The sequence below is a fragment of the Rhinatrema bivittatum genome, chromosome 3 (genome assembly GCF_901001135.1).
Source record: "Rhinatrema bivittatum chromosome 3, aRhiBiv1.1, whole genome shotgun sequence".
NCBI classification, from domain to species: domain Eukaryota; kingdom Metazoa; phylum Chordata; class Amphibia; order Gymnophiona; family Rhinatrematidae; genus Rhinatrema; species Rhinatrema bivittatum.
The window spans coordinates 489,491,807-489,517,837 of NC_042617.1; the positions used below are offsets into that span (position 1 = coordinate 489,491,807).

The window sequence follows — 26,031 nt, forward strand, 5'->3', positions numbered from 1 at the left end:
CAATTAAGGGAACTGAAAAGACCACCTGAGCATGATTGTGCAGAGCGTTGGCTGTGAGCTATAGAGAGGGGAAACTTTACCTTATGTACCTTCTCTAGGAATGAGGGACAGCTGAAGCTGTGGATGTACAAGGCTAGCGAAGCAAGAGTTTTCAGAGCTTATCTTTCTGTAATTAAGTACGCATGGACTTTTTATGCAGTACCTGAAGTAAAGGCAGCAGATTTCCACGATGCACCAAACTGGTGACTGGGACCAATGTGTGCAAGATTTATCTAGACCCCAGAACAGGCAGCAATTTTCCAGTGTACCCAGGACTTTGTGAATTTCTCTCCCAATAAAAGAACTACATAGTACACCTGAAGCAGACCTTTGCACCCCGACTGGAAACTTATCATGGTGAGCAATGGCAAAGTTTACATATTCAGAACCCAATTCATTTACTTTTCCTGAAATCTCCTAACAGAGATTTATTTATCCCTGGCTGTCAAACAATTCCTAGATTTCTTGAAATTTATTTTAATTTCTAGAGCTTTTTTTTTTTTTTTTGTTAATTAAAAATAGTAATGAATAGGAGACTTGCTACTTTGTTGTCTCCTTTTCATGCACTGTCCCTAAATGTTATTGATTTCTGTTTTCCTTGGATCTTGTCTTTGACTAATTTGCTTTCACAAAGGGTTCATTTGCAGGTCCATGGCTAAATACTCTTGGTTTCAATCTTATTACCATCTCTTTAACTTAAATTTAAAAAATCATTACAATCCATAATTCTGCTTTAAATTCAAAAACTAAGAATGTTCTCCAGTAAAGCTCTTTGATTCTACTTTCTGCCATCTGTAATGGATTTCTGCACTTGATTAAACCTGAATAGAGTGGGATGGGCCTTATATAAACCATGCAGTGAAAAAAATTACAGAGAGAACATTATAAAACAGAAAATTAACAAAAAGCCATTTTATTGGAAATTAAATTCAAAACTTCAAAATAATATTACAATCATATGAAAATGTAATTCAATTTACAGTTGCAACATACAATACAAATATTCCCTTTAAAGTCAGAGTAAACTATTCCACAATCACTGTCTGTGGCACAAAGCACAATTCATTTGTACAGTATGTGTATGAAAAGCAATTATTGGGCAAGAAGCATCTGAAAAAAAGCTCATATTTACACAAAATGCTACAAGTATTTTGTTCCAGATGAAAATTCAAGAATGGTAAGCATATCAAAAAAATGGAATGTCGCTGATAGTATGTAAGCAAAAAAAAACAAAAACAAAAACAAAAAAAACCCAAAAGGTAAAATAAGGTTTTGGCTGATACACTTCAATGTACTGCATTCAAAAGCAAAGACTTATTTGTAAACATAAACAGATCTAAAACATCTGACAAGCAAACTGCTAAACTGAAATGCACTATAATTTAAAAAAATGATAAATCCAAGGTTTCAGATGGTTGTAGGTTGTTGATCTCATACATAGGAACAATACTATGAATGATTATTGCTTTTGTCCATGCCTATACCATTCTACTTCTCATGCTGCCTGAAGTCAGATTCCAGTACTCAAGTTGCAGCATTTTTGGGGGTTATTACTAGCAAGAGGAATGCTCACACGAAGCTTTGGGTAGATAAGCAGTCAGTGCTCAAATAAAGGACCCAGACTAACAACCAGGGCCCCTATTAACCTCATTTAGAATATACAGATTATATTGAAACCTGCAAACAGGATGGACAATTGATTCCCTAAAACTGTATTACTTTTTCTCAAATTACTGAGAACATACTATTATTTTGACTTAAAAAAAAAAAAGCACACTTTCAAACAGTTGGGTTTTTTTTAAGGAATTGGCTAAACCCTCCCAGGTCAATTTGAACAGGCTGATCCAGTCCTGGTGTTGTCCCACTGAATACAGTTACAGGTTTGAATTCCCTAAGAAAAACGGAACTACGTTTCCTTGCATGCAATGAGGCAAAACCAGAGCTGGATCAACTTATTTGGGATGACCTGGGCAAATTGAGATGGCAAGCCTAGTGCAAGCAGTATTCCATTCATCCCATATAAGAAAACAATCTTTATAAAGGGTCAAATTTGCAAGCAGAATTATAACATGACCACCAATCATGCTTTTACCTGTAATTTCCTATACTCTGCAAACACTGGCTAACCAAAGAAAGAAACAAGAGTACTATTTCTGTCTCTGCTGGATCCACAGAAAGAAATTCCATAAAATTACAAAAATACCTCCCCCTATCCCCCCCCCCCCCCCCCCCCCAACTCCTCATCCAGTCTGGACTTAAGTAGGCTTTTCAGTCACACTTTGTAAAGGTATAATATATAAAAGGTTTGGTCATGTGTCTTTAGCCAATATCAGGCCCCCATGCTGGATCTACTCAGAGACAAAATGAAGTGCTTGATTTTCACACCAAAATCTAAACAATTTGTCTTTGGTTTGCTGCCTGCAGCCACAATAATAGCACTGTAACACAAATGCATCCCTAAAACAATGATTTAATATGCATACAGTAAATCTTAAAAAAAGCCCTTCTCAGCAATAAAAAATACCATACAAATATAGTACCTTTTTTCATTATTATTAAATTAAGTGACTTTGCACTGGCAGTACATAGTTTTCTCTCCCTCACTTAATTATAAACAAAATTGAAATGTGTAACCAGACACTGGTTTTTAAGTGCTGCTGACATTAACAAACGTAACTTTACAGTTTACAAATAAGTGGAGGATGGTCAGCTTCAAGCTACCACAAATGAACAATAAATAGGAACAAATACAGCTTCCACTTTTAAAGGGAAAAAAAAAAGGCATTTGAAAATTATCTTTTTTTTAAAGCATACTTGGTATACAACCTTTAGAAGGCAACGACCTACATGTTCTTATGGGGTTTTGTTTTTTTTAGGAACTCAAATTCACATGAAATTATGAGGAATTAAATATTTGGTGATATCTAAAATTTCTAGCTGAATGGCTTCCAGATGAACTGACACAATGTACATTACCCTAGGGGTTCTACAGAGTTACTCGTTGTTGCTCTTATTTAATATACATTTGGCTCCTATGGGAATTTTATTCAAATCCTTAGGTATATTTATACAAATTTATATTCCTAGTGTACAGGACAGTTCAATACCAGGAGCAAGGATTTAAAATATATTGAACTTGATACGGGCTTGGCTTTCAGAAAACGGGTTGTTTTTAAATGTGTCAAAAATTAAGATGCTGTGGGTTAGTAAAAATACAATAGATGTAACTCTTAGTGTGATCAATGATGGGATGCCTTTACCCTTGCTTTCCCAAGATCAGAATTTAGGAGTTTATTTAGACTCCTCCTTAACGTTCAAAGTGCATATTCAACATCTAGTAAAAATGTCTTTATATAAGCTGAAAATACTCAGGCTGCTCCACTATTTTTTTTTTTGAAGCTGGATCTATTTAGAACAGTGGCAGAAGTGTTAGTCCTCAGATATTTGGACTACTGTCGCATTTGATTGGTGGGGCTGCCGGGTACAGTTACGCATGTGCTGCAAGTAATTCAACAAGCTACGGCCAAACTTATTACAGGAGCCAAAATTGTGATCATATCACACTTATATTGCATTATTTGCTTTGGCTTTGGGCTAAATGGAGATAGCTTCTCGATTAGCTATTCTCTCTTGTTATAGATGTAGGTTGCAGTGCACTCAGGAGAGGGCGTTCTCTTTCATTGGCTCTAGGTGGTGGAATGCCCTCCCTACAGATTTACACACAGAACGTGATGTTAAAATGTTTAGGAGGAGATTGAAAACTTGCTTTTTTTTTTTTCCTAAAGGCATATACATAATGTAATGAATGGCTGATTTTATTTGGTTAATGTTTTATTTGGTTTCAATGTTTTATATTTTATGTATGCTTATATTGCTTTATTGTAATCCGCACTGAACGAATGAACAAACAATTATGGAAGGTGCAGAATACAAGTTTGTAGAAATAAAATAAATAAATACATTTTTATGAGGGGGAAGAAGGGTTCCCAACAATGATCACTTGTTTAATGCTAGGAGCAGAAGGAATGAGAATATCAGGTGAAATTTTGTTTCCCTGATTTTGGGGCACCATAACAGAAAATGTGTACCCAGGTATGTGGCTTTAAAGTGACGTCTGCGCTTATTATTGAGCTGGAAGACTTAAGGTTCACTTGACCACTCTGCAGTGCAGTAACTTGTGCTTTTCTCTAAATTTGACATTGGCCATAATTTATTATGGAAAACAAAATACCTTTCCCAGTCTAGCATTTTATGCTTGTAGGTTTTTAAATATACATATATATATATTTTATTTTTTTGCCAAAAAGCCTATTTTGTTTTTTTTCTTATTTAAAAAAAATATTATTGCTTAAATGGCAAATCTGCCAGGAAGGCAGCTGAATATAACACAACACTTCCTTCATAAGTTACAGAAATATGCTACATCCATAGTACCAAAGGATGGACGCATTAAAAATATCTATGTATACAGCAGTATGCTTTGATCTGCTGGAATTATTCATGAAAGTTCAGGTACAACTTCGCCTTATAATCCACTCAAAAAAATCTGTTACAAAAAAAATAATATTAAAAAAAACACTTTTAGGGACCACACAACATTAAAAAAAACATTTCAGGGTCCAAATGCAATTAAATAATCATAAATATTTCTTTAAACTTATAGGAGGATTCATGTTAGCAAATAACCTCAAATTTTATACATATTTATAATTTAAAGAAAACATACACAAATAGAAATATTATCCATACACTATGGCTATAATTACTATTGCTATTTTTATTTTGCATAAGCGTTTTTGGTTTGGTTTTTTTGGGGGTGTTTTTGGTATTTGACATAAAGGCAAAAATCAGACAAAGCAAGACAGCATTGCTTGGTACCATAGAAAATCAAGAGCCATAAGTACAAAACCCAATGAAGCATAGGGCATGCTTTCATTTGCTTCAATGTTGAAAAATAAACAAACCACCAAGCTTTGTGCAGTTATTCTGAATTCAATATGTTTGGATGTAAGCATTGGCAGTAAGCATATCCCTTGCAGTACACAAACCAATAACTTGGGTTGTATAAATGTACCCCATACATTGTATGGCTTTAACTGTATTTACAGTTCAATATTTAAAAAAAAAGAATGCTGTCTGCTTTTGAGTGCTGTATATCTGCTGATACGTACAGTTCACATCTTCATACTGTGTGATAAGTGCTCACTATTTATTATGATTAGACACAATTAAAAATGAGTTATTTTCTATGCAAAGGTACCTTTAACACATTAAGCAAGGTAGATGTTCTAAGGACATAAGTGTTTTAAATATGCATAATTTGTATCTCAATTATTTTTTGGGGGGAGGGGGGATTATGGCTATCTGCCATCTCATTCTTATGTGGCATCTGATCAGTTGCATATATTATTAATAAAATCTATAAAACAGGCACTTGTGAGTTACTTGACTAGTTCTGGCTCACTTATTTTGGCCCAAGTAAAGAGCAAAACAATCTCAATAAGGTCTCCAGACAGACTCATCCATTCGGCCACTAGAATTCAAAACAGTCGGCGAACTGCTGTGACTTCCATCTGCATCAACGCCATCATTCTGGTTGGTCAAGTTGGGATTTAATAGAGCGCTCCCATTTGAAGTGGTAGTGCAGGGTGGAAGCATTCTAGAGGGAGAACGGTCTCCCCCAGGCACCATGGGGAATTGGTAGGATCCTGATGAAGTACCATAGTAGAGATAAGGTGTGCTGCTTGTCTGGAATGGTCCACTTTGGTTTTGGGTAGAGCCTGGGTAAGGCGGTGGTAGATAGGTGTGATAGTGAGTGGTTGCTGACATACCCAATGACATGCCTGAGGTGACTGGAGGTGTATAAGTAAAAGTGGCTGGATAGTGCATTCTTGGGTTGGAGAAGCGACTGTCGGTGAGGGATGAAATACTTGTGAACTGCCTGGGATCTGAAAACGGGCCCAGCTCCGAAGCACCTAATAATTATAACAAACACAAAAGAGCAAAAATAAATAAATAAATAAAATCCATGAACATTAATTCATTAAAATATAAATTTAAATAAACCAGTTTTCGACGAGGAAACATTTTGAAAGCACTTGGAATGCAGTGCATTCTATCAGCAAAATTCTTTTTAAATGTTAGCACATTGTAGAATTCTGGTGTTACTCCCATCAGATAGACATTTTAATTGGATAGAAAATACCTGCTAAATATCAAACACCACAAATTAAAAACAAAGAACTTGCTGCTAAATGCAGGCATAGATAAAAGTCACAGTTGTCTGGAAGTCTGTCCCCTTCTGTGATGACAGAGGAACTCCGGTGTAATCCAGATTTCATCATCAGTGAACCTATTTGAGTAAGGCTCCAGTGTGGCTGAGTGTATTTTTGTTAGTTCAAAATATGAAGAAAAAAAATTAAAAAGTTCCTAAAAATGAAATGCACAGAAGCTAAAATAAATCAGTTAGGGGTGGATTTATCAAAATGTGGTAAGTACCGCATGCGATAGCAAAAGGGGTGTGTTTTATTACCTGTGTGAAGAGCTAAGTTAGTGCAAATTGTGATACCATTTCAGATTCTGTGATAAGTGCCAGATCTGTTGTATTTCCTTCATTCAACCACCAGGGGACCATTGTTAATGGTCCTAGACACACAGAGGAGAGAGAGAGAGAGAGAGAGAGAGAGAGAGAGAGAGAGCATGCCTGGCCATAATGTCATGGCCCATAGGTAGGTATTTGTATCCCTATGGTAGGCCCACCTAGTAACTCAAGGTGGGGTTTAGGTAAGAGTGTAGGGGGTTAGGGGCCACTTTGACATTCTACGTGACACCTACGAACAGAACAGTGGTCTCTTGTGAAGATTTGCTGGCCTTTGGAGTGAGGAAACTCACTCCAAGATGAGATTTGGGCAAGGTTCTCTCAACCTAGCTTGATGAACTCAACATCAAGCTAACCCCCTACACTCTTACCTAAACCCCACCTCGAGTTACTAGGTGGGCCTACCATAGGGATACAAATACCTACCTATGGGCCATGACATTATAGCCAGGCTCGCTCTCTCTCTAACTCACTCTCTCTCTCTCTGCTCTGGACCTGTCAATTCACCTGAAATAGGACTTACAGGAGACATCACAAATGGCAATAAAACCTTACCACACAGTCACAGCAGCTATTGCACAGCCTAACACAATCCAAAGAGGTGTAGTTAAAATCAGTGTTACAGCTGTGCAATAGCTCTTCACAGACAGGCTAACCCAGCCCACTCTCTGCCCCTAACTCCTCCTATTTTTAGAATTTGCATCACACCATACGATATGGTGCGATCACATGCGGTAAGGGCCTATCGCATGCGTTAATGGGGCTTTTCGCATGCGAAAACGCCTTATCGCATTTTGATAAATAACCCCCTTAGTTAGAAAAGAAAATATGACATGTGCTGCCATAAATTTGTCACCCTCTGATAATACTATCTTCATAAAGCACGATGACAACACCATTACACATGAATGTAGCTGAGCAGAGATCTCAAACTGTGCTCAACAAGACCCCCCCCTCTAAGAAAGTACTAAATAAGCCATGGAAGGGTTTCTTTGTATTCTGATTCCTCCAGGATAAGATCTTCATCATGTAAACGTTTCCCAGTAGGTAAGAGGAGGGGAGCCAGTCACCTGAGCAGAAATGCCAAGCTCAAACAGCACAGTTGCTCTTTCTTTACCTCGGTGTATATTCAACATTGCCTGCTTGCAGCTAGTTCAGTGCAAAGCTGAGATGTGAAAGGCGCATAAACACAGGCCTTTTAAAACCAGAAACAGAAATAACATTCAGAGAGAGCCGGGATCCACACCGAGGCAATTTCCTAAGCAGAAAATGCTGAGCCTGTGTTCTTTGGGTTTAAAACGAGAACAATTAAAATTCCATGTGGTTTCATTTATTATGTTACAGAAGCCTCATTAAAACCCCAGCCTTGGATGTGAGCCAGTGAAATTCTGAGTGGGCTCTGAATAGGCTTTTTTTAAAATGCATACTCCACCCTCTCCTTTTTTTTTTTTTTCTCTTTACCTGCTATAGTTTCAATGATGTTCATTGTTTTACAGCACAGGAACATGCCAAAGCTTTTCTACATTTAGGTTAATGTCAGTTGATGTTCATTTTTTCAATTACTGACCCCCTACTCCCCTGGCTGTGGTTTACAGAAAGCAATGCCACAAATTTTCTGCCAGCTTAGCAGCACTTTGGCCAGTCACTTTCACTTATTAGTTCAGTGGGCACATTAGCTCCTTCTGGCTACACAAAGTAGCTGAGAACAGGGTAGCAGTTAACCTGCATTTGGAAGCATTTTACTTCCAAAATGAAAAAAATGTGAAAACCTCCATAAATCAGAAGCTGGAAGCACTTGACTTCCAAACAAAAAAAAAAAAAGTACTTTGTTCTTTAAATTGTGTGGTCTTATTATTGTTCTAACTCCCAAAAATAAAACCAAGAGAGTACTTCCACATTAGGACACATGGATTTTTTATTTTTTTATTTTCAAGGATTACAGTTTAACTGAGCCCCTAGATGTGGGTTTCAGGATAATTGAAATCATTTGATAACTTACAAACATGGCAATTTGTTGGAATTTGTTCGGCCAGAATCTGTATATTGGTACAGTTCTGAAAATCATTCCCCTATAGTGCCACACACGTCCATTGCCTGGCTCACCATTAACTCCAGTTGTCACTGCGTTAACACCTTTTTTTTCTTTTCCCAATCCATGGTTTTGAGAATGCAAAGACAACAGAGAACATGCACTTGGCTTACACCTTTTGCAGTCCCCGTGTTCATACTGAGGTGTAACTTATAGCAAAAGCAAATGACTTGGTGGTTTCTTCCAAGCTGCTGCTGGTCTACCTCAAGTTGTGGCCACTAAAGTAAACATTATATAAGTACATAACATTTGCTATACTGGGTCAGACCAAAGGTCCATCAAGCCCAGTATCCTGTTTCCAACAGTGGCCAATCCAGGTCACAAGTACCTGGCAGGTTCCAAAGAGGTAGATAGATTCCATGCTGCTTATCCCAGGGATAAGAAGTGGATTTCTGCAACTCCACCTTAATAATGGTTTATGGCATTTTCCTCCAGCAACTTATCCAAACCTTTTTATAAATGCAGCTACACCAATAGCTTTCACTATATCCTCCACATCATTTCATTTCACAAGTACTGAACAAAATGTGTACACTCGCAAAAACTCTTTGCTATATACTTTATTGAGAGAATGTCCATGCAAAAGGCAGAAATTGGCAAAACTTCACCAGTTCCTCAACATTCCAACATTTATTTTTTGTTTTGTTTTGTTTTTTTTGAGGAAAAATGTTTTGCCAATATCCTCAAAAGTGCAAATGTTACCCTTCAAAACTTTTCCTACTGGAATCAATGATGAAAGATTTTCACAGAAATACTTTTTTTGTTTCAAATTTTTTAGCAACATCCCAGAACTTAGTTTTAACTAATTTCACTTTTGCTGCTAATTTTTTCTCTCATACTTCTAATGGCCACACAGTTTGGCACAACTGGCAGTCAATGCAAAGGTAGGCCTAGGACAAGAATAGCGGGAGTAAAGAAGGCGTGCTGTTAGAGCAGCCTGGAAGGAGCTTGCACAGTGCTTGATTGCAAGGTGTCTGTCTCTGGTCAATGCAATCAATATTTAATTTTCATAACCACTAAAAATAAATAATATAAATCTGTAAAATGCAACTGCTCAGTGGCAAACAGCTAAATGTGATTTAATTGATTGTGAACTGGATTGCCTACAGCTAACCTCCAATTTTTTGACGTCATCAAAATAAGCACATGGGCTTTTACTCTCTCTGCCCACAGATGACTTATGTAATGATCACATTGCACTTGTCACTAGGATTTGACTTTTAACCTTGGAGGAAGGGGTTGAGGCAGAAGCATTAGTCATTTTCCCCCATACATGAAGAATAAAAGAAACTCCCTTAGCACAACTGGCCCTGAGTTGGTTTGGAGATGGGAGAGTGGGTTTCCAAGTTACAAAACTTAACTTTACTAAGTTAACTAAATTCCATCAGTAAAAATTGAATTAGGCACAAAATTAATATTCATGTCTCCACCCACTATGGGAAACAGGACATTCCTGAAAATAAGACATTGCCTCTCAGCCTTTCTTTCATGTACTACTATCAAATGCTGCTAAGAGCTTTCTATTTTTTCCATTTTGGGTTTTTTTTTTCCAAAGATAACCCTGAGTTACTTATGCAATCTAAACACAGTCTAAATATTTGTTTTCAATGTTTTCATGAATTGTACTTTTTAATTGCATGCTTGCGGTTTTGAAAGATCATCTGATTCTCAAGCACAGTGTTGTAATTGTGCCATGTGGAAAGAAAGAAAGGAACACTTGAGATTTCAATCTTTGGAAAACCTACTCTATCACATCAGAATCTTCTTCAAAACAGAAGACTTCCCTCGTTGCAGAAAGTCAGAGAGTTCTTTGCTGGGTTGATTAAGAACTTTAAAAAAAAAATTGAGAAGAAGATTTTCTTTGAAACCACACACACCTCCAAGGCTAAAGCCAGCACATGGGACACTGTGGCTTTCAAGAGGCCACACACGGTGGCACTTGCTGTCACATGACTCTGCCTGTCACATCCTGAAGCCATTTCCAGCTCATGCGTGAGTTTGTATTCCATTTAGAAAGGATGAGGATATATTGGGAACACACATATGGAAACACTTTCAGGGAATCAGTTTCCATGAAATTCATAATGAGCCAAGTGGCTTCAGATGTGGTTGCGTGCCCAAGATTAGCCAAAAAGAGAAAAAAAAAAAAAGATGCACACTAATACACCCTTTCAGCCCTTATTTCAGTTTCAGAAAAATTAAAAACCACTAATGAGTTATGGCTACCAATACAAAGAGCCACAACAGAGAGAAAGAGAGAAGGATCCTCCCTTTGCTATAAATAGCAGCTTTAATATCAATACTCATTTCAAATCAAGAGGAGTCTTGACTGTCCCAGCATTTGCCTACAGTAGATTTATCACCTCTTCCTGAATTGGGGTAAGGAAGGAAACAAATAATAAGCAGTTTTATGTTTTATAACATATTTGGTCAGTTATGATCATTTACAAATAATTCAGCATTTAACTGCAATTTTGGAAAATATAATCCCTCAAGAATGGCAGCATATGTGGCATTCCCATGATTTCTAAATGTCCTATATGACTTACAAGTGAACTCGGTCATGTTAAAAGTAAAAATCTGAAATTCTGAGTAGTCATATTATGCTGATTTATATGTTCAGGTTCTGTTTAAATCACACCAGCCTAAAGATGAACAAACTGCACCACTGTGTGCAAGACCACTAGGACTTAGAATAAGACTGACACTTATCATGCAGGACTTTCAAGTTCAGACCTGAAATAAATGGGTGTGGCCCAGGTTTTCTGGTGCCAACATCATTTATACACCTCCGTTTAAGACAGTAATTGTCCTGATAAGTCCTTATGGCTGTCCTGGCACAGAAGAAGCAACAGGATCCCAATAACCTCTGGTAATACATAACAACATAAGAAATTGCCAGACTGGGCCAGACTGAGGGTCCATCAAGCCCAGCATCCGGTTTCCAAAAGTGGACATTCAAGGTTATAAGTACCTGGCAAGTACCCTAACAGTAAATAAATCCCATTCTACTAATGTCTGACATAAATAGCGGCTATTCCCTAAATCAACTTGGTTAATAGCATTTTATTGACTTCTCTTCCATGAACTTGTCCAAACCTTTTTTAAACTCAGCTTCGCTAACTGCCTTTACCACATCCTCTGGAAATTAGTTCTAGAGCTTAATTCTGCATGGAGTGAAAAAGAATTTTCGCAAATTTGTTTTAAATGTGCTACTTGCTAAATTCATAGAATGACCCTAGTCCTTGTATTATCTGAAAGAGTAAATAACCGATCCACATTTACCAGTTCTAGTCCTCTCAAGATTGTATAGATTTTTATCATATCCCCCCTTAACCATCTCTTTTTCAAACTGAATAGCCCTAACCTCTTTAGCCTTCCTCTATAGGGGAGCTGTTCCAACCCCTTTATCATTTTGGTCACCCTTTTCTGTACCTTTTCCAGTACAACTCTATCTTTTTTGTGATGCAGAGACCGGAACTGCACATAGTACTCAAGGTGCAGTCTCACCATGGAGCGATATACAGGTATTATGACATTCTCTGTTTTATTCATCAATACTTTCCTAATAATTCCTAACATTCTGATTGCTTTATTGACTGCTGCCACACACTGAGATGAGGATTTCAATGCATTGTCCACTAAGATGCCTAGATCTTTTTCCTGTGTGGTAATTCCTAATATGGTACCTTACATCATGTAACTACTTGTAGGTTACTTTTCCCTATGTGCACCACCTTGTACTTGTCCACATTAAATTTCATCTGCCATTTGGATGCCCAATCTTCTAGGCTCACAAGGTAATCCTGCAATTTAGCAGTTACTACCTTGGGAAGCTTGCTGGGCAGACTAGATGGACCATTTTGGTCTTTTTCTGCCGTCATTACTATGTTACTATGTTACAATCTGCGTGTGATTTAACATCTCAATTTCGAAGTTCCCTCTCATATTAGTTGACGATATCACTATATCCCTTACATTCTATTCATGAATTCATAATATCATGATGATGCCTAGTATGATGGTCAACATATCATAATGATATTATGAATTCATGAACAGAATGTGAGGGATATAGTGATATCATTAATTAATATGAGAGGGAACTTTGAAATTGTATTAGTAAATATATCCCATTTGGGTAAATTGTCAAGCTAGTTATTGCTGACTAGAAGATATAGAGTTTGAATTGACAGACTCAATTCAAACATATCATTTTAGGCCTCCACTTGGTTGACAGGCAGATATTTGGAGTTTGCCAAACATCAAGTATAGTAAAAGGGTTTATTCAAGGGGATATTCAGGGCAGGCAAATATCTATTCTAGAAAGTTCAAACAACAGAAACTTAGCACAGAGATAGTACAGTTACCACATATTGTCCATTAACACCCTTCACTATTCCTCAACCTGGCCCACCAAGGGTTAATCATCAAAACGCTTACATAACACTTATTTGCCTTGTAGAACCCTCAACCCCCAAATACATTCATTCTTAAAGCATCTTTTTCAGTCTTTCATGTTTCTATGTAGCTACCATGAACTTCTATGGGAGGAAAAAGGCAAATTATTTTCTTTTCCTTTCATGGAAAATCACAGGAGCCAGCCTAGGTTGCCTTGCTTCCTTTTACTCTTTCATACTCCACTGGAATGGAATACGAAAAAAATGTCAGGAATGAGCTTTTAAAAGGTCCAATTTCAGAGCTGTTTCTCATCATTTTTAAAAGGACAGTAACACTTTCTCCACCATAAACTGTGGTACTCAGCTTGTCGGACCCTTCCCTCTATACAGGCATGCCAATACACTCACATACCCCTTCCTTTCATGCATATATGATCCTTATATATTCTCTCACACATACACTGTCTATACTGTACAAATGCACTCATATGCCTGCACTCATACACATCAAGTACACTTACACACACATACATTATGAAACCTATACAAAAGGGACATAGGACACCAAAATTATCAATAAAACTTGTTTACAAAATCTCAAAAATTAACTAAGACATTTTCAGTGTTTGACTTTTTCTGTCAACTTTCAGGCCAGTGGGAGTGAAGGGTCTAGGACACTGGCACCTCATTATCAGAGGTGGGGGTACCTTCTCCTCTGGGTTAGACTCCTTCCTCCGCCTGCTCCTGAAGACACATATCATCATGAAGCCAAAAAGAGAAAATAGGCTAGTCGGGTAAGAGGCTTTGTAGAGAACATAGAAACAGCAAAGCGAAATATGAAAGGAGGCAGTGCATACAAAAGGGGGATCTTCCATTCCAGGCTAAATCCCAAGAAATGCATGCGTGTGCTAATGGCAATCTTGGACTGAAGGACTTATGCCCTTTTTAGACTCCCGCACGGTCCATGTAATCAGGGGAGGAAAAAAAGAAGAGGGAATAAAGAAACTATTCAAGGGCAAAAAAGTTACATAGCTGCTCAGACAACACTGGAAAAGTACAATGTGCAGGAGAGAAATGAAGTACAAAGGAACAGAAGATACAATAGCTTGCAACCACATAACAAATGCCTGTCAATGAACACAGAAAAAAGCATGCGCCTTTTATTTCATGTAATAGGAGCCCACCCCTAAAGCACAGAAATGAACAGTGAAACAGGGCGCGTGTGCACACACACACACACACAAGTATACACGCTCACACACACGCGCCCAGGGCAGAGACATAAACAGTAAGAAGGCACTGTGAAAAAAGAGGACTAAAAGGCACAAAGAAACTGCCAGAATATAGCATCTGCCATACCAAAAAACAAGAGGCACATACACACACACTATTTGAAAGTTTATTTTCAGCCACACAGCATTTTCAGCCATGCTGGACAAAAGAGGTGTAAAAGGAAATAGTCATGGGACAGCAGTCCTGTATGATAAGCTGCAACTGGTCCTCTACACCCTCATACCTCTCCATCCCCTAAATGAACCACTGAAGCACCCTTGAATCCTAGGAGAGAGGATGCCCTTGGACCAACAAAAGGATCTTCACTGGATCCAGGTCATTATGAAACACAAGAACAGAGATCATACTCATTGGTTCATACCCTAGCCCAGATCCTATAAATACACTATTACTGACCACTCTCAGGCTGGCAGCATACATTGGACTCATCAACAATGTGTAAGAAATCAATACTTCACACACAAAGTGATGCTGGGGAAAAAAAAAAGCATACTGGCCAGAGGCATTGCCAGGGGTACTCAAGTGATTCCCAAAACTGTGCTGGCTGGGAAGGCCCAATTGGAAGAAGGAGTATGGAGCTGCTACACTGGAGTGGGGTGCCATACTGGCTCTATATTAGGCAATGAGCATAAGCACATGATGGATGCCTTTTTTTATTAGTGTACAACAAGGGTCAGAAACAGATTTTGGCAAAAGTTCCAAAAAAGCAAAAGAAATATTGATGTACAAGGAAAGAGGTTCACTTTCCCTTAACAGACTCCTGCTTCTGGATGCCTCTATGCTGCTCCAACACCAAGCATAACTTACAAGGTCAGTACAGCCAGCCCACAAGTTTTGAAAGTGCTCATGATGTGGTACTGTAGAGTGAGTGCTGTGCTGAGTGGAATGTGCAATGTGGCATGCATGCCATTGCTGACCCTTGAAGTAGTGTTACTGGGTAGGGTGGAGTTTCTGAGTTTTCTAAAAGGCCTACAGTTTATGCACCCTTGATACAGTTGAAAGATCTTTAGTGCTTTTTTTCTCAGTATGACGGTTTCATAAAAGCAATAGCAATTTTCTAAAAAAAAAAATCTGCAATGAGGAAAAAGAAGCAAGTCAATATACAGTAGGTTACAGATCGGTGACAAAAGGTTCCAGGTCATAGTCTTGGCATGCCTGACAGAATCATCACCACAGAAAAGGAACATGAACTGTAGGTGGCTATGCTAGTCTGCTGGTGCAAGAGTATACAATCCTTTCTTCTTGCCAGGCTTCACAACATGTCACATTTCATATAGCAGGACTGTACAGAGTTTGAAATGCGGCAACGAGAAGGGCTTCCTAGCTTATAGATCTCTTTCAAAATCTGAGTGAGGACTGTAGTGGTCTAGTTATCAAGGTCCTAGCATGAGTGGCATCTACGCAGGTTCACCCCAAGTCTAAGGTCATGACTGCTCGGAATGTGAGCAGAGACCTGCTGGGTGGTGCTGCAGAGATGGAGGCTTTCCATGAGGCAGGTGAAGCTCCATCGCCCTCTGTCCCCTACCCTTGTTGTCATGTGTTGACATGCCGGAGGCTGATATGAAGTTTGAAACCATGAAAACACTGCAGGGACTGTCTAGCTCTTAGTCACTAGTAAAAGCTTAGTTCACTCCTACTGTTTAACCACCAAGCTTGGATTTGGAGTTTTGTTTTTTTCCAATTAAATTAAACCAGCCTTCTAACCCCAAAAAAGTTAAAAAGTCAACAATACCTAGCCTATCAACAGATCATACATTCATTCATTCAACCCTCAGCTAAATTTCTTGGTTGGCTTTAGCAAGGGTTTTGGTGCTCCTGGTCCATTTAAATATTTTGGTACCATACAAAATAGCCTTGATTTACATTGGGTAAAGGGGGGCTAAGTCATAGAGGGTGAGGAATGGTAAAAATGACAATATACAGTTGGGCAGATGTTGACATTTTCCCAGGCCTCATTTATTCTGAATTTTTCTTTTTGGATGACTTTCCCCTCACTTCATTCTATTACCGATTTGTCTTAATTTTCCTTGCTTTCTGGATTTTTTCTACAATTATGCCATAATTGCACTGCTATTAAACTGTTGTACAAGCTATTTGGCAAAATAAAGTATGAGCCGGTCAAAAAAAAGAGCTACTTTTCAAATGAGATTACAGGAAGAAACCTGATGTTCTTCATTTCAACGGAGTAACTTTCCAACTAAATTATATTGACTCCTACATGACATCTGCATCCCTTAAACAGAAAGGCTGCAGCCAACAGAAGGCAAGTCCAGGCTGGATGGGAACATATTTTTATCTCAGGCTTGTGAAGATGGAAAGTCTGCGACTGAAGCACATTGTGCCACTCTCTTCTCTTCTTTACTCACAGCCCGACCCTCTTCCCTTACCCTCATCTGCTGGGATCTAAAGACTGCATGTGCTTGCAAGCCCTGCAATGGCCTAGAGGTTACAGAAAGCCTGACCATTACGGTGATGCAGCCCTTTCACTTGTCCTCAGGTTCTGTCACCGATGCAAAATTTCCAACCCTTCCCCCACCCCCCACCGAATCCCAAAGAAGGAGTTGCAGCTTTACTCCTAAAATCCATGTTTCTGGCATGGAAGTGCCTGGCATCAATCAAACGCTGAGCATCAGCCCAACCCTATCAGACAGACAGTCTTGTACATCTAAGATAATACTGAATGTACACCGAAGGCATGCAAATGTGGATTGGGGATTTGTTTCTCTGAAAGATTTCCCCTACAAGCTCAGCACAGCAAACTAACTCAAAACTTCTGCATCAAGAGAAAAGGCTCTTTTCAAGTTTTGTTTGGCTTCATTTTTCAAAGAGATGTCTGTATATTTTAGAATATGTAAAAGTTCCCTTTGATTCAACTCTTTTAACAATGAACAAGAGATGATGTCTCCATTGAGTGATTTAAACAAAAACAAATATATTTTGGCTATACTTTGGGAATAGTTCTCAAAGAGGTTTTCTAAGCAAAATCAAACCCTGTACAGCTATAAACTCTTGGCAACATCTCTCCAGCAGTTAAAAATCAAAGAGGACAATTTTTCCTTGTTATATCAGATAAACAACTATCAGCCTAGCACAGAGACAAAAAAGGACTTTCTCTCTACCCCACATATCCAGCAGAGGCTAAGAACTAATATCTACTTGAAGGGAGAAGGTGGGAAAGGGTTGGCACTAAAGTTATTTTTATGTTTCAAAACACTGTCATTTTAACTTAAATTTGTGACTGTTTCAGTTCTCTTATATTATTCTTGTATGAAGTCCTTTGCCTCCTAAATGTAAACAAGACACACCCAATTGTCTGTTAAGATGTCTGAAGGCTGCTACTTGTTTTCAGAACCCAAAATATGTGAAAAGAAAACATGAAAAGCTCAAGCAGTTCATGTGCTTGTTGGAAAAATAGGGCTCCCAGCTTCCCTGAGAATCTGATAGGGAAAGTGATGCTATTATTGCTGGAGTTACTAGGGTGGAATAGTCATTGGACTATATGGTGAGAATGCTCACAATAGGCCCTAAGTCCTTCCTGCATCTCTCATCATGCTATCATTACAAAGCATCAAGAGTCATTCAGTCAGACTGCCCCAAGTGGCTACTACACCTCCTCACTGGATCTCATTCTCTAGTGTTGTCATATCTATATTCCACTGCACCTAGCAATTAGAATGAAAGGCATGCAAACAAAAGCCAAAGATTAACTTTTACAGGTTTTAACTAATAAACACGTACAAAACACCCCTGATGCAAAAACAAAAATAAAATGGGTGTTTGCTGGATAAGCAATGGAAAAACACACCACTTCTCTTAATGCCCTCTCACTCCTCCTTTTGCTTACCTTGGATCTTCCACTCTGTTTTTGTGCCTTTTCCATGCTAACAACTCCTCAATTGCACAGCTGCATACATTTGATTCAGCTGGAAAAGACACCCGGTAATAGAACTTGTGCCGCGAAAACACCGATAAACAATTTTGTTTGTACCCTCAATGAATCCCTCATTAGCTGTAAAATAAACACCTATATTTACAATTTATAAAACACCTAAAAATAGAAGCCCTAATAATAAGTTAACCAGAGCTGTACAAGATGCTGCTTATAGCATAGGAATACTATCCCATTAATATCTGCACCAATATAACCACTTTCCTCATTGTGCTTACTCCCAGCTATTTTGTCTAAAGGCACATACAGTACATAGTTGTTGGAAATGGCATGAACATGAGCACCTTTTGCCATGACACAGCTGCCGCGACCTTATGGGCTGAGTCCCATGTCTGTGCCAACAGTGGGCGAACGAGTCTTTGCGTGGACCAGGATCTGGCAAAGTCCAGAACAGTCCAGGAGTCAGGGCAGGCAGCTGGCAAGGAAAAGTCAGAGTCTGTAACTAAGTTCAAATCCAAAGACCAGCCTGGGGCGGAAGACAAGGCTGAGGCTGGGGACGAGGCTGAAGATGAGGCCAGGCAGAAGCTAAAGGTGAGACAAGGCTGAAGATGAAGACAGAGCAAGGCTGAGGCTGAAGGCTGGAGATCAGCAAAGACTGAAACTGAAGAAGAGGCAAGGCTGAGGCTGAAGAAGAGGCAAGGCTGAGGCTGAAGGCAGGAGACAAGGCAAGGGACCTGTTTGCTGAGGCATCATAAGGGTGTCTTAGGTAGCCTTATATAGTAGAAGTCCGATGATGTCATCTAAGGGAGCTGTGGGGGTTTTCCTGCCATGGGCCCATGCTAGGAGGGGCCAGATGCATCTTGCCATGCCAGCTGCGATGGCAGCATTCAGCCACGAAGAAGGTCCTGGTGGGTCTGGTGTGTGCCAGCTTGTGGAGTCATCCCACAATTTAGCAAACAATGGTAAGAGATAGGGATGTGAATCGTGTCCTCGATCGTCTTAACGATCGATTTCGGCTGGGAGGGGGAGGGAATCGTATTGTTGCCGTTTGGGGGGGTAAAATATCGTGAAAAATCGTTAAAAATCGAAAAATCGAAAAACCGGCACATTAAAACCCCCTAAAACCCACCCCCGACCCTTTAAATTAAATCCCCCACCCCCCAAATAACTTAAATAACCTGCGGGTCCAGCGGCGGTCCGGAACGGCAGCGGTCCGGAACGGGCTCCTGCTCCTGAATCTTGTCGTCTTCAGCCGGCGCCATTTTCCAAAATGGCGCCGAAAAATGGTGGCGGCCATAGACGAAAAAGATTGGACGGCAGGAGGTCCTTCCGGACCCCCGCTGGACTTTTGGCAAGTCTCGTGGGGGTCAGGAGGCCCCCCACAAGCTGGCCAAAAGTTCCTGGAGGTCCAGCGGGGGTCAGGGAGCGATTTCCCGCCGCGAATCGTTTTCGTACGGAAAATGGCGCCGGCAGGAGATCGACTGCAGGAGGTCGTTCAGCGAGGCGCCGGAACCCTCGCTGAACGACCTCCTGCAGTCGATCTCCTGCCGGCGCCATTTTCCGTACGAAAACGATTCGCGGCGGGAAATCGCTCCCTGACCCCCGCTGGACCTCCAGGAACTTTTGGCCAGCTTGTGGGGGGCCTCCTGACCCCCACGAGACTTGCCAAAAGTCCAGCGGGGGTCCGGAAGGACCTCCTGCCGTCCAATCTTTTTCGTCTATGGCCGCCGCCATTTTTCGGCGCCATTTTGGAAAATGGCGCCGGCTGAAGACGACAAGATTCAGGAGCAGGAGCCCGTTCCGGACCGCTGCCGTTCCGGACCGCTGCTGGACCCGCAGGTTATTTAAGTTATTGGGGGGGGGGTTCGGGAGGGTGGGGGATTTAATTTAAAGGGTCGGGGGTGGGTTTTAGGGGGTTTTAGTGTGCCGGCTCACGATTCTAACGATTTATAACGATAAATCGTTAGAATCTGTATTGTATTGTGTTCCATAACGGTTTAAGACGATATTAAAATTATCGGACGATAATTTTAATCGTCCTAAAACGATTCACATCCCTAGTAAGAAATGACCCATGCAGAACCTATTAACTTATAGCTCTGCTTATATAGTTCCCTGTTGGACAACACATTTGGTTATTTCCTTATTAAAGAAATTACATTCTACAGGTGTTTTTTTTCTGATTCCTAGAGACTACACGGTGATTTCCCCAGGCCCTTAATGGCAGTGCAAATGTCTAACCGTATAATAGAAGAGCAGAAGAAATTTTTCTGCAACCTGCTATTCAGAGGACACTCCCTTCTCACATCCCTCAGAAGCTAATTCAAATCATAAATACAGCTTATCTTATACCTCACAGGCATTTGGTGAATAACCTGCAATGAAATTATCTGTGAACTTAATATGATTTTTCAAAGTGTACCAAGGACATCTACTTCACATAATTTGCATAGGGCACACCTGGATAATATTGTTCCATTTGACCACTACAAGGAGAAAATGCTGAGCAGATTTAAAAAATGAACCACTTAGCTACCCTAATTTTTACTTACAGGCAAAGTGCAGTTACCATGTACTGTGCATAACAGAATTATCCAGGACACAAGTGCTTAGGTGTGCAGAGTACATGTGTGTAAAAAGTAATCTGAATACCAGCCAAGCTAAGTTTCTCAAGTGTACAAACCTGAAGCCCTCTAAGCGCAGAGTTACTAAATGTTTGCATCTGGATCAGACCTCTAAGAAAGCAGGGAAAATAATTCAGAGAGGCAAAAATAACCTTCAGTAAGAACATCGCTGATATAGGTTTCAGCACAAAAAGTACAGCAATTCTGGAATTTACCTTAAAAAAATGTTGTCTTCAATGAAAATATGCCCAACTAATGTAAACTATAACAGTAATTCTTTGAATTTATCAACTATTGTTTTTCATTTCATTCAACAAACTTAGGGGGGTCATTCATCAAAGTGCTATATGGCGTTTTCATATGCATTAAGCACCTTTAACGCATGCGAAAGCACCATAATACATGGTGGAATGCAAATCAGAAAAAGGGGAGGAGTTTGTGGCCAAGCCATATTACATGGCTTTAACTATACCTTTTTCATTTGTGTAAATGCTGTGTGATATGGTTTTATAATGTTTTAAGCTGCTGGAGAGCCAGTCCAGCTATCAGGGTGAGAGAGAGAGAGAGAGAGAGAACCTAGCCATAATACTGTCATACTAGGTAGGTATTCATACCTCTATATCAGGCCCACCTAATTACTATAGGTCAGGTTTAGGTATTAGTGCAGGGGTTAGGGGCCACTTTGTCATTCAAAGTGAGACTTACGAACAGAACAGTGCTTTCTTGTGAAGATTTGATGACCCTTCGGAGTGAGGAAACTCTCACAAAGATGAGATTTGTGCAATGTTCTCTCAACCTAGCTTGATGAACTCTCTACCTTTTAACTGATGCTATTTTCCATCTCATTTTAGAAAATGTGTTTAGGTTTACAGTAACAAATGTACCTATTTAAGGCCTTAATTTTGCAAAATCCATCTAAATGGTCAGATAGAGATATTTGGCTGCTAGTCGGATCCAAGAGGGCATCTGCACTAATGGCAAGAAATCTTCCTCTTATACTAACTGCTGATTTTTTACCTCAAAAATGCCCCATATCAGCTGCAAAAGGAGGGCAAAGGAAAAGTCTTACCCTGGGATCCGTCCTGAGCCACCTCGTATGGCCCTATGGATGCCCAAGTTGTTTGTGGGGTAACCACTTTGGGAGTAGTGTCGCTGGAGGCTGAAGCTGTGGAAGAGGGACAAGCTTCTCTCCCTGACTCACTTTTTCCTGATGACCTACCGATGGCTAAAATTAAGCTGCCAGCACAATTCATTGCTAAATGTGAGATTGCAGCACAATGGAGAAAAGAATGTTGTGCCTTCAATGAGCTCTCTCAATCAATATATTTGGAATGTGTTTTTATGGGGAAACTGCATGATGCAAAGAATCTGTATCAACATTTCAAAACATTTGGGAGCAATATGTTACTTGGGCTGCACAAGGGCGTTAAATATTTTTATATCACGTTTTCCTTTTTGTTGTGGGGCTATATCTTACTCGGCACTTGACTATTCTGGCCTTACAGCAATCGGGGGGGGGGGGGGGGGGAGAGAGTTGAGAGGGTGGGCTCTGGGTCTTAACATTCTTAAAAAAAATTCCATAAACCTTGTTGATTAAGGACTCCTGATTATTTCTGTTGTTCTAGAGCTTATGCTTTGCTGATTATGAAGGTTCAAAAAAAGTTACATGTTGGACAAATGTATGTGGAGATATAATGGTTCTGTGTCAATAAACAAACAATTACAAAAAATAAATAAATTTCCTGACTGTACACCATCCCTGCCTGACTCAAAGAGCAGTTAATTAATTAATGGGGATAATAATCAAACACCACGGCTATCTGTACCCATCGGCTTGCAAACTCATTTTCAAAGGGAAACTCCTAGTGGACTTTCCTTTTAGAATTATAGACTGGCGTGCATATCAGGGGTACCGAGCACCCGCATGGATTGCACCTGTACTGAAGTAGGTGAAAGTTAATGTAGTGATTTTAAAATGAAATCACAGCATTTACTTTCCCTCCCTTGACCCTACCCCCTGCACTAAGGAAGTTGGGCAATTTTCAAAGGGACATTTTTTTATGTAAGTATAAAAAGATTTGAAAATTCTCCCCACCCCCTACATAGGACCAGGAGTGAAATGTGGTTAAGTGGTTTTACCAGACCCACCCTCTGGCCAACCCCAGGCTATTTGAGATCAATTTACTGAGCTTCTCAGAAAGAAATGGCACTAAGGGATTTAAGCACTAATGGGCAAATCTTAACACCCGTGTTAGCTAATGCACACGGAGTAAGGGCATTAACGCAAGCCATCTGCATATGCATTAACGTTACTGCTGGGTCCCTATATTTAAAAAAAATGTAAATGACCTCATTAGGTATTTAATTCTGAGTGTACCAATTCATGGTGTCTTTCAGGGGCAAGGAGGATGTCAGGAGAAACAAAGAGGCCCGTATTTTGGCCGGTTAGTGCAGAAACACCCGAACTGCCAACTGCAGCAGTGTGAGCATGGTCACAGAGGCTTTGGTTAATACGGCATCTCGTTAATTTAGTATATCACAGGCATTAAAATCCAATGTACTGCCAACATGAAAAACAGCAGGTAACTCACACTGCCATGCTGTTTTTTTAATGTGGGTTTGTACTTTGGCCCCTAAATGTGAAAAATGAATGAATTAATATCCATCAAATTTAATCAAACATTTTATGAAATCACTTAACATCAACATGCCACTAAAGTATTTTTTTAAATGTTAGCAACAAGTTCTGGAACAGATACTATTATTGATACGTGAATTAAACAACTCAATTAAAAAACACACACATTAAAAGCCCACAAAAAGGGGAGAGCTTTGTTCAAATTCAAGGATGGGACTGAATTCAGAAAGCAGGGGACTGACTGTCGAGGAAAACTTAATGGAAGACAGTGATAGATTAAGGAAGGTGTGGATAGTGGTAAATGGGGCAGTTGCCCCAAGCCCAAGCCTAGTGGGGGAGCCCATAAAGGGTCCGATTAAGCGTAAAAGTAAAAGGTGATGGGATAGGAGAGTACAGCAAGTTTGCTTACTGTGAACAGTTTTTTCCATAGACAGCAGGATGAATTAGCCATGACATGTGGCATTGAACAGACCTCCTCCCCGCCTTAGCTTATAGAGCTTTTGCTCTACTGAGCATGTGCAAGATTTTCTGTGCCAGTGTTGCCTCATGAATCCCATCAGTCAATTTTAGAGCTAATTCTAGCTAGGTAGTAGGCTCCAGACAGATGGTTGGGTATTTAGCATGGCAAGTCATCCTGCTGTCTACAAAGAACACTATTCATGGTAAGCAAACTTGTTTTCTCCGGTGACAAGCAGGGCTCAATTAGCCATGACATCTCAGGAGTCCCAAGCTGAAGGTTGCAGTGGAGCATTTACTGAGGAGGGGGTATACTCCTGGTGAACATCCCCTGAATGGCTGGACTGCACTGCAAGTGAATGCCATGGGCTAGAACCAACTTGCTGGGGTTCTGATGGAATATATGTACACACTGGAGATATTGGGACTTCTTCTCATGGAAGTAAATCTGATATCCTGAAAAAGAAAGGTTGGAAAGTACCACCCTTATCCTTTACCACTAAAGAGATAAAGAAATCTTTCACCAACTGCACTACTTGGTCAAGAGTTTCACGTGTTCTCTTTCCTAGCATGGCTGGTGGAACATCCTCTTCTGATACTAGAAAGGAATCCTGAATATCTTCTGGGACTCTGCAAAATTTGAATTGGAGTCTGATTAGATGCAAAAGGTAGCAGAGAGCAAATTGGGATCTGGTGTCTCCAAAAGTAGCCTTTGTTCCAGTAATTTTGTTGGTGTAAGGGCTCTGATAATTGGCGGGGATAGCAGTATCATATCACCTTCTACCCCTGACAAAGCGACATACAGCTGCACTGTAAGCACTGCAGTACAATGTGTTGATGATAGAACAGCCTGCTCTGATGCCAAAGGTATTGAGGATCGATGAATTACTTTATGGGCTTGATGCATCAAGGATCTATGCTTTGACAGTGTATGATTTGACGGTGATAGGGCCTTGTGCATCGACAGCTCCAGGACTTGGATTTGGACTGTTTTGCCAAAGAGGGAGAAATTTTTGAGGAGCTCCTGCTCAACTCTATTCCCGGGGAGACAGACAAGGCTGTGTTTCAAGAGACCTTGTGTCTTAGGCAGATCCTCCATTTTCCAGGCCCTTAACTTTTGGTAACACGGGGATATCCGGCCACAATCGTAGCAGTTGGCCTGGTCGTGGTCTGATCTCACACAATGATACTACAGGTTGTGTGCATCGGTAATGGGCATTTTACTACCACAAATGGAGTCCTTAAAACCACTCACGGTAGCTGTTTTCTTGCCAGACATTCTGAAGAAAAAAGAAAAATAATTCTTTTTTTTTTTTTTTTTTAAATAACACTGAAAAGTGCTTTTTGGGGGTTGCTGAGGAAGCAAGGCAGTTCTAAAGAAAACGTTATCAAGAATTTTAAATAAAAATCAGAATCCGTGCTGGTATTCAGATGAAAAAAGACTGGGCAAGGCAATGCCCTCTTGGAAATTCCTGCACATGCTCAGTATAGCAAAAATTCTACCAGTTAAGAGAGAGGGGTCTATTTGGTGCCGATAGATAACATCACCACAAAAAATATCATGACTAATTCAGCACTACTTGTCTATGGAGAATGCTTGAGGTCCTAGGCTCTTCTAATATGTCCCTGATGCACAGGTAAACTTAGATTTCTTGGTTAAAAGTAGTCAATAAGTGTGTTTTGGGCACTATTGTTGACTATAGAAACATTTTTTAATATAAGGAAGCATATTCATCTGCTATAATCCTGAAATAATTAGCCCATGTATTATTTATGTCATCCTTGTAAGTATAAATTGTCTCTGTTTCCTATCAGTTATGTCCTTGTATTCACTGTCTGGTTTTTGCAAACCCTCTGCCTGCATTTTTTTCACTTTGCGTTACATTGCTGCCTTATTACAATATCTTTGTCAGCAACTACACAAAACCATAGAAACAGAATAGAATAATGACATGGAAGATGGTGACACCTTATAGACAAACAAATTTATTGATGCATAAGCTTT

General features: G+C 39.8%; 1 protein-coding gene across 3 annotated transcripts in view; it reads right to left on the bottom strand.

The window, feature by feature from the left end:
• Nucleotides 1-936: 936 nt before the first annotated feature.
• The window catches only part of RUNX2 (RUNX family transcription factor 2), a 345,580-nt gene continuing 320,485 nt past the window's right edge, over nt 937-26,031 (bottom strand). For all 3 annotated transcript variants that reach the window (XM_029596079.1, XM_029596078.1, XM_029596077.1), the window contains one exon: nt 937-6,014. In XM_029596079.1, the coding sequence (XP_029451939.1) occupies nt 5,536-6,014 (479 nt within the window). In that variant the 3' untranslated portion in view covers nt 937-5,535. The remainder of the gene's footprint in view (nt 6,015-26,031) is intronic.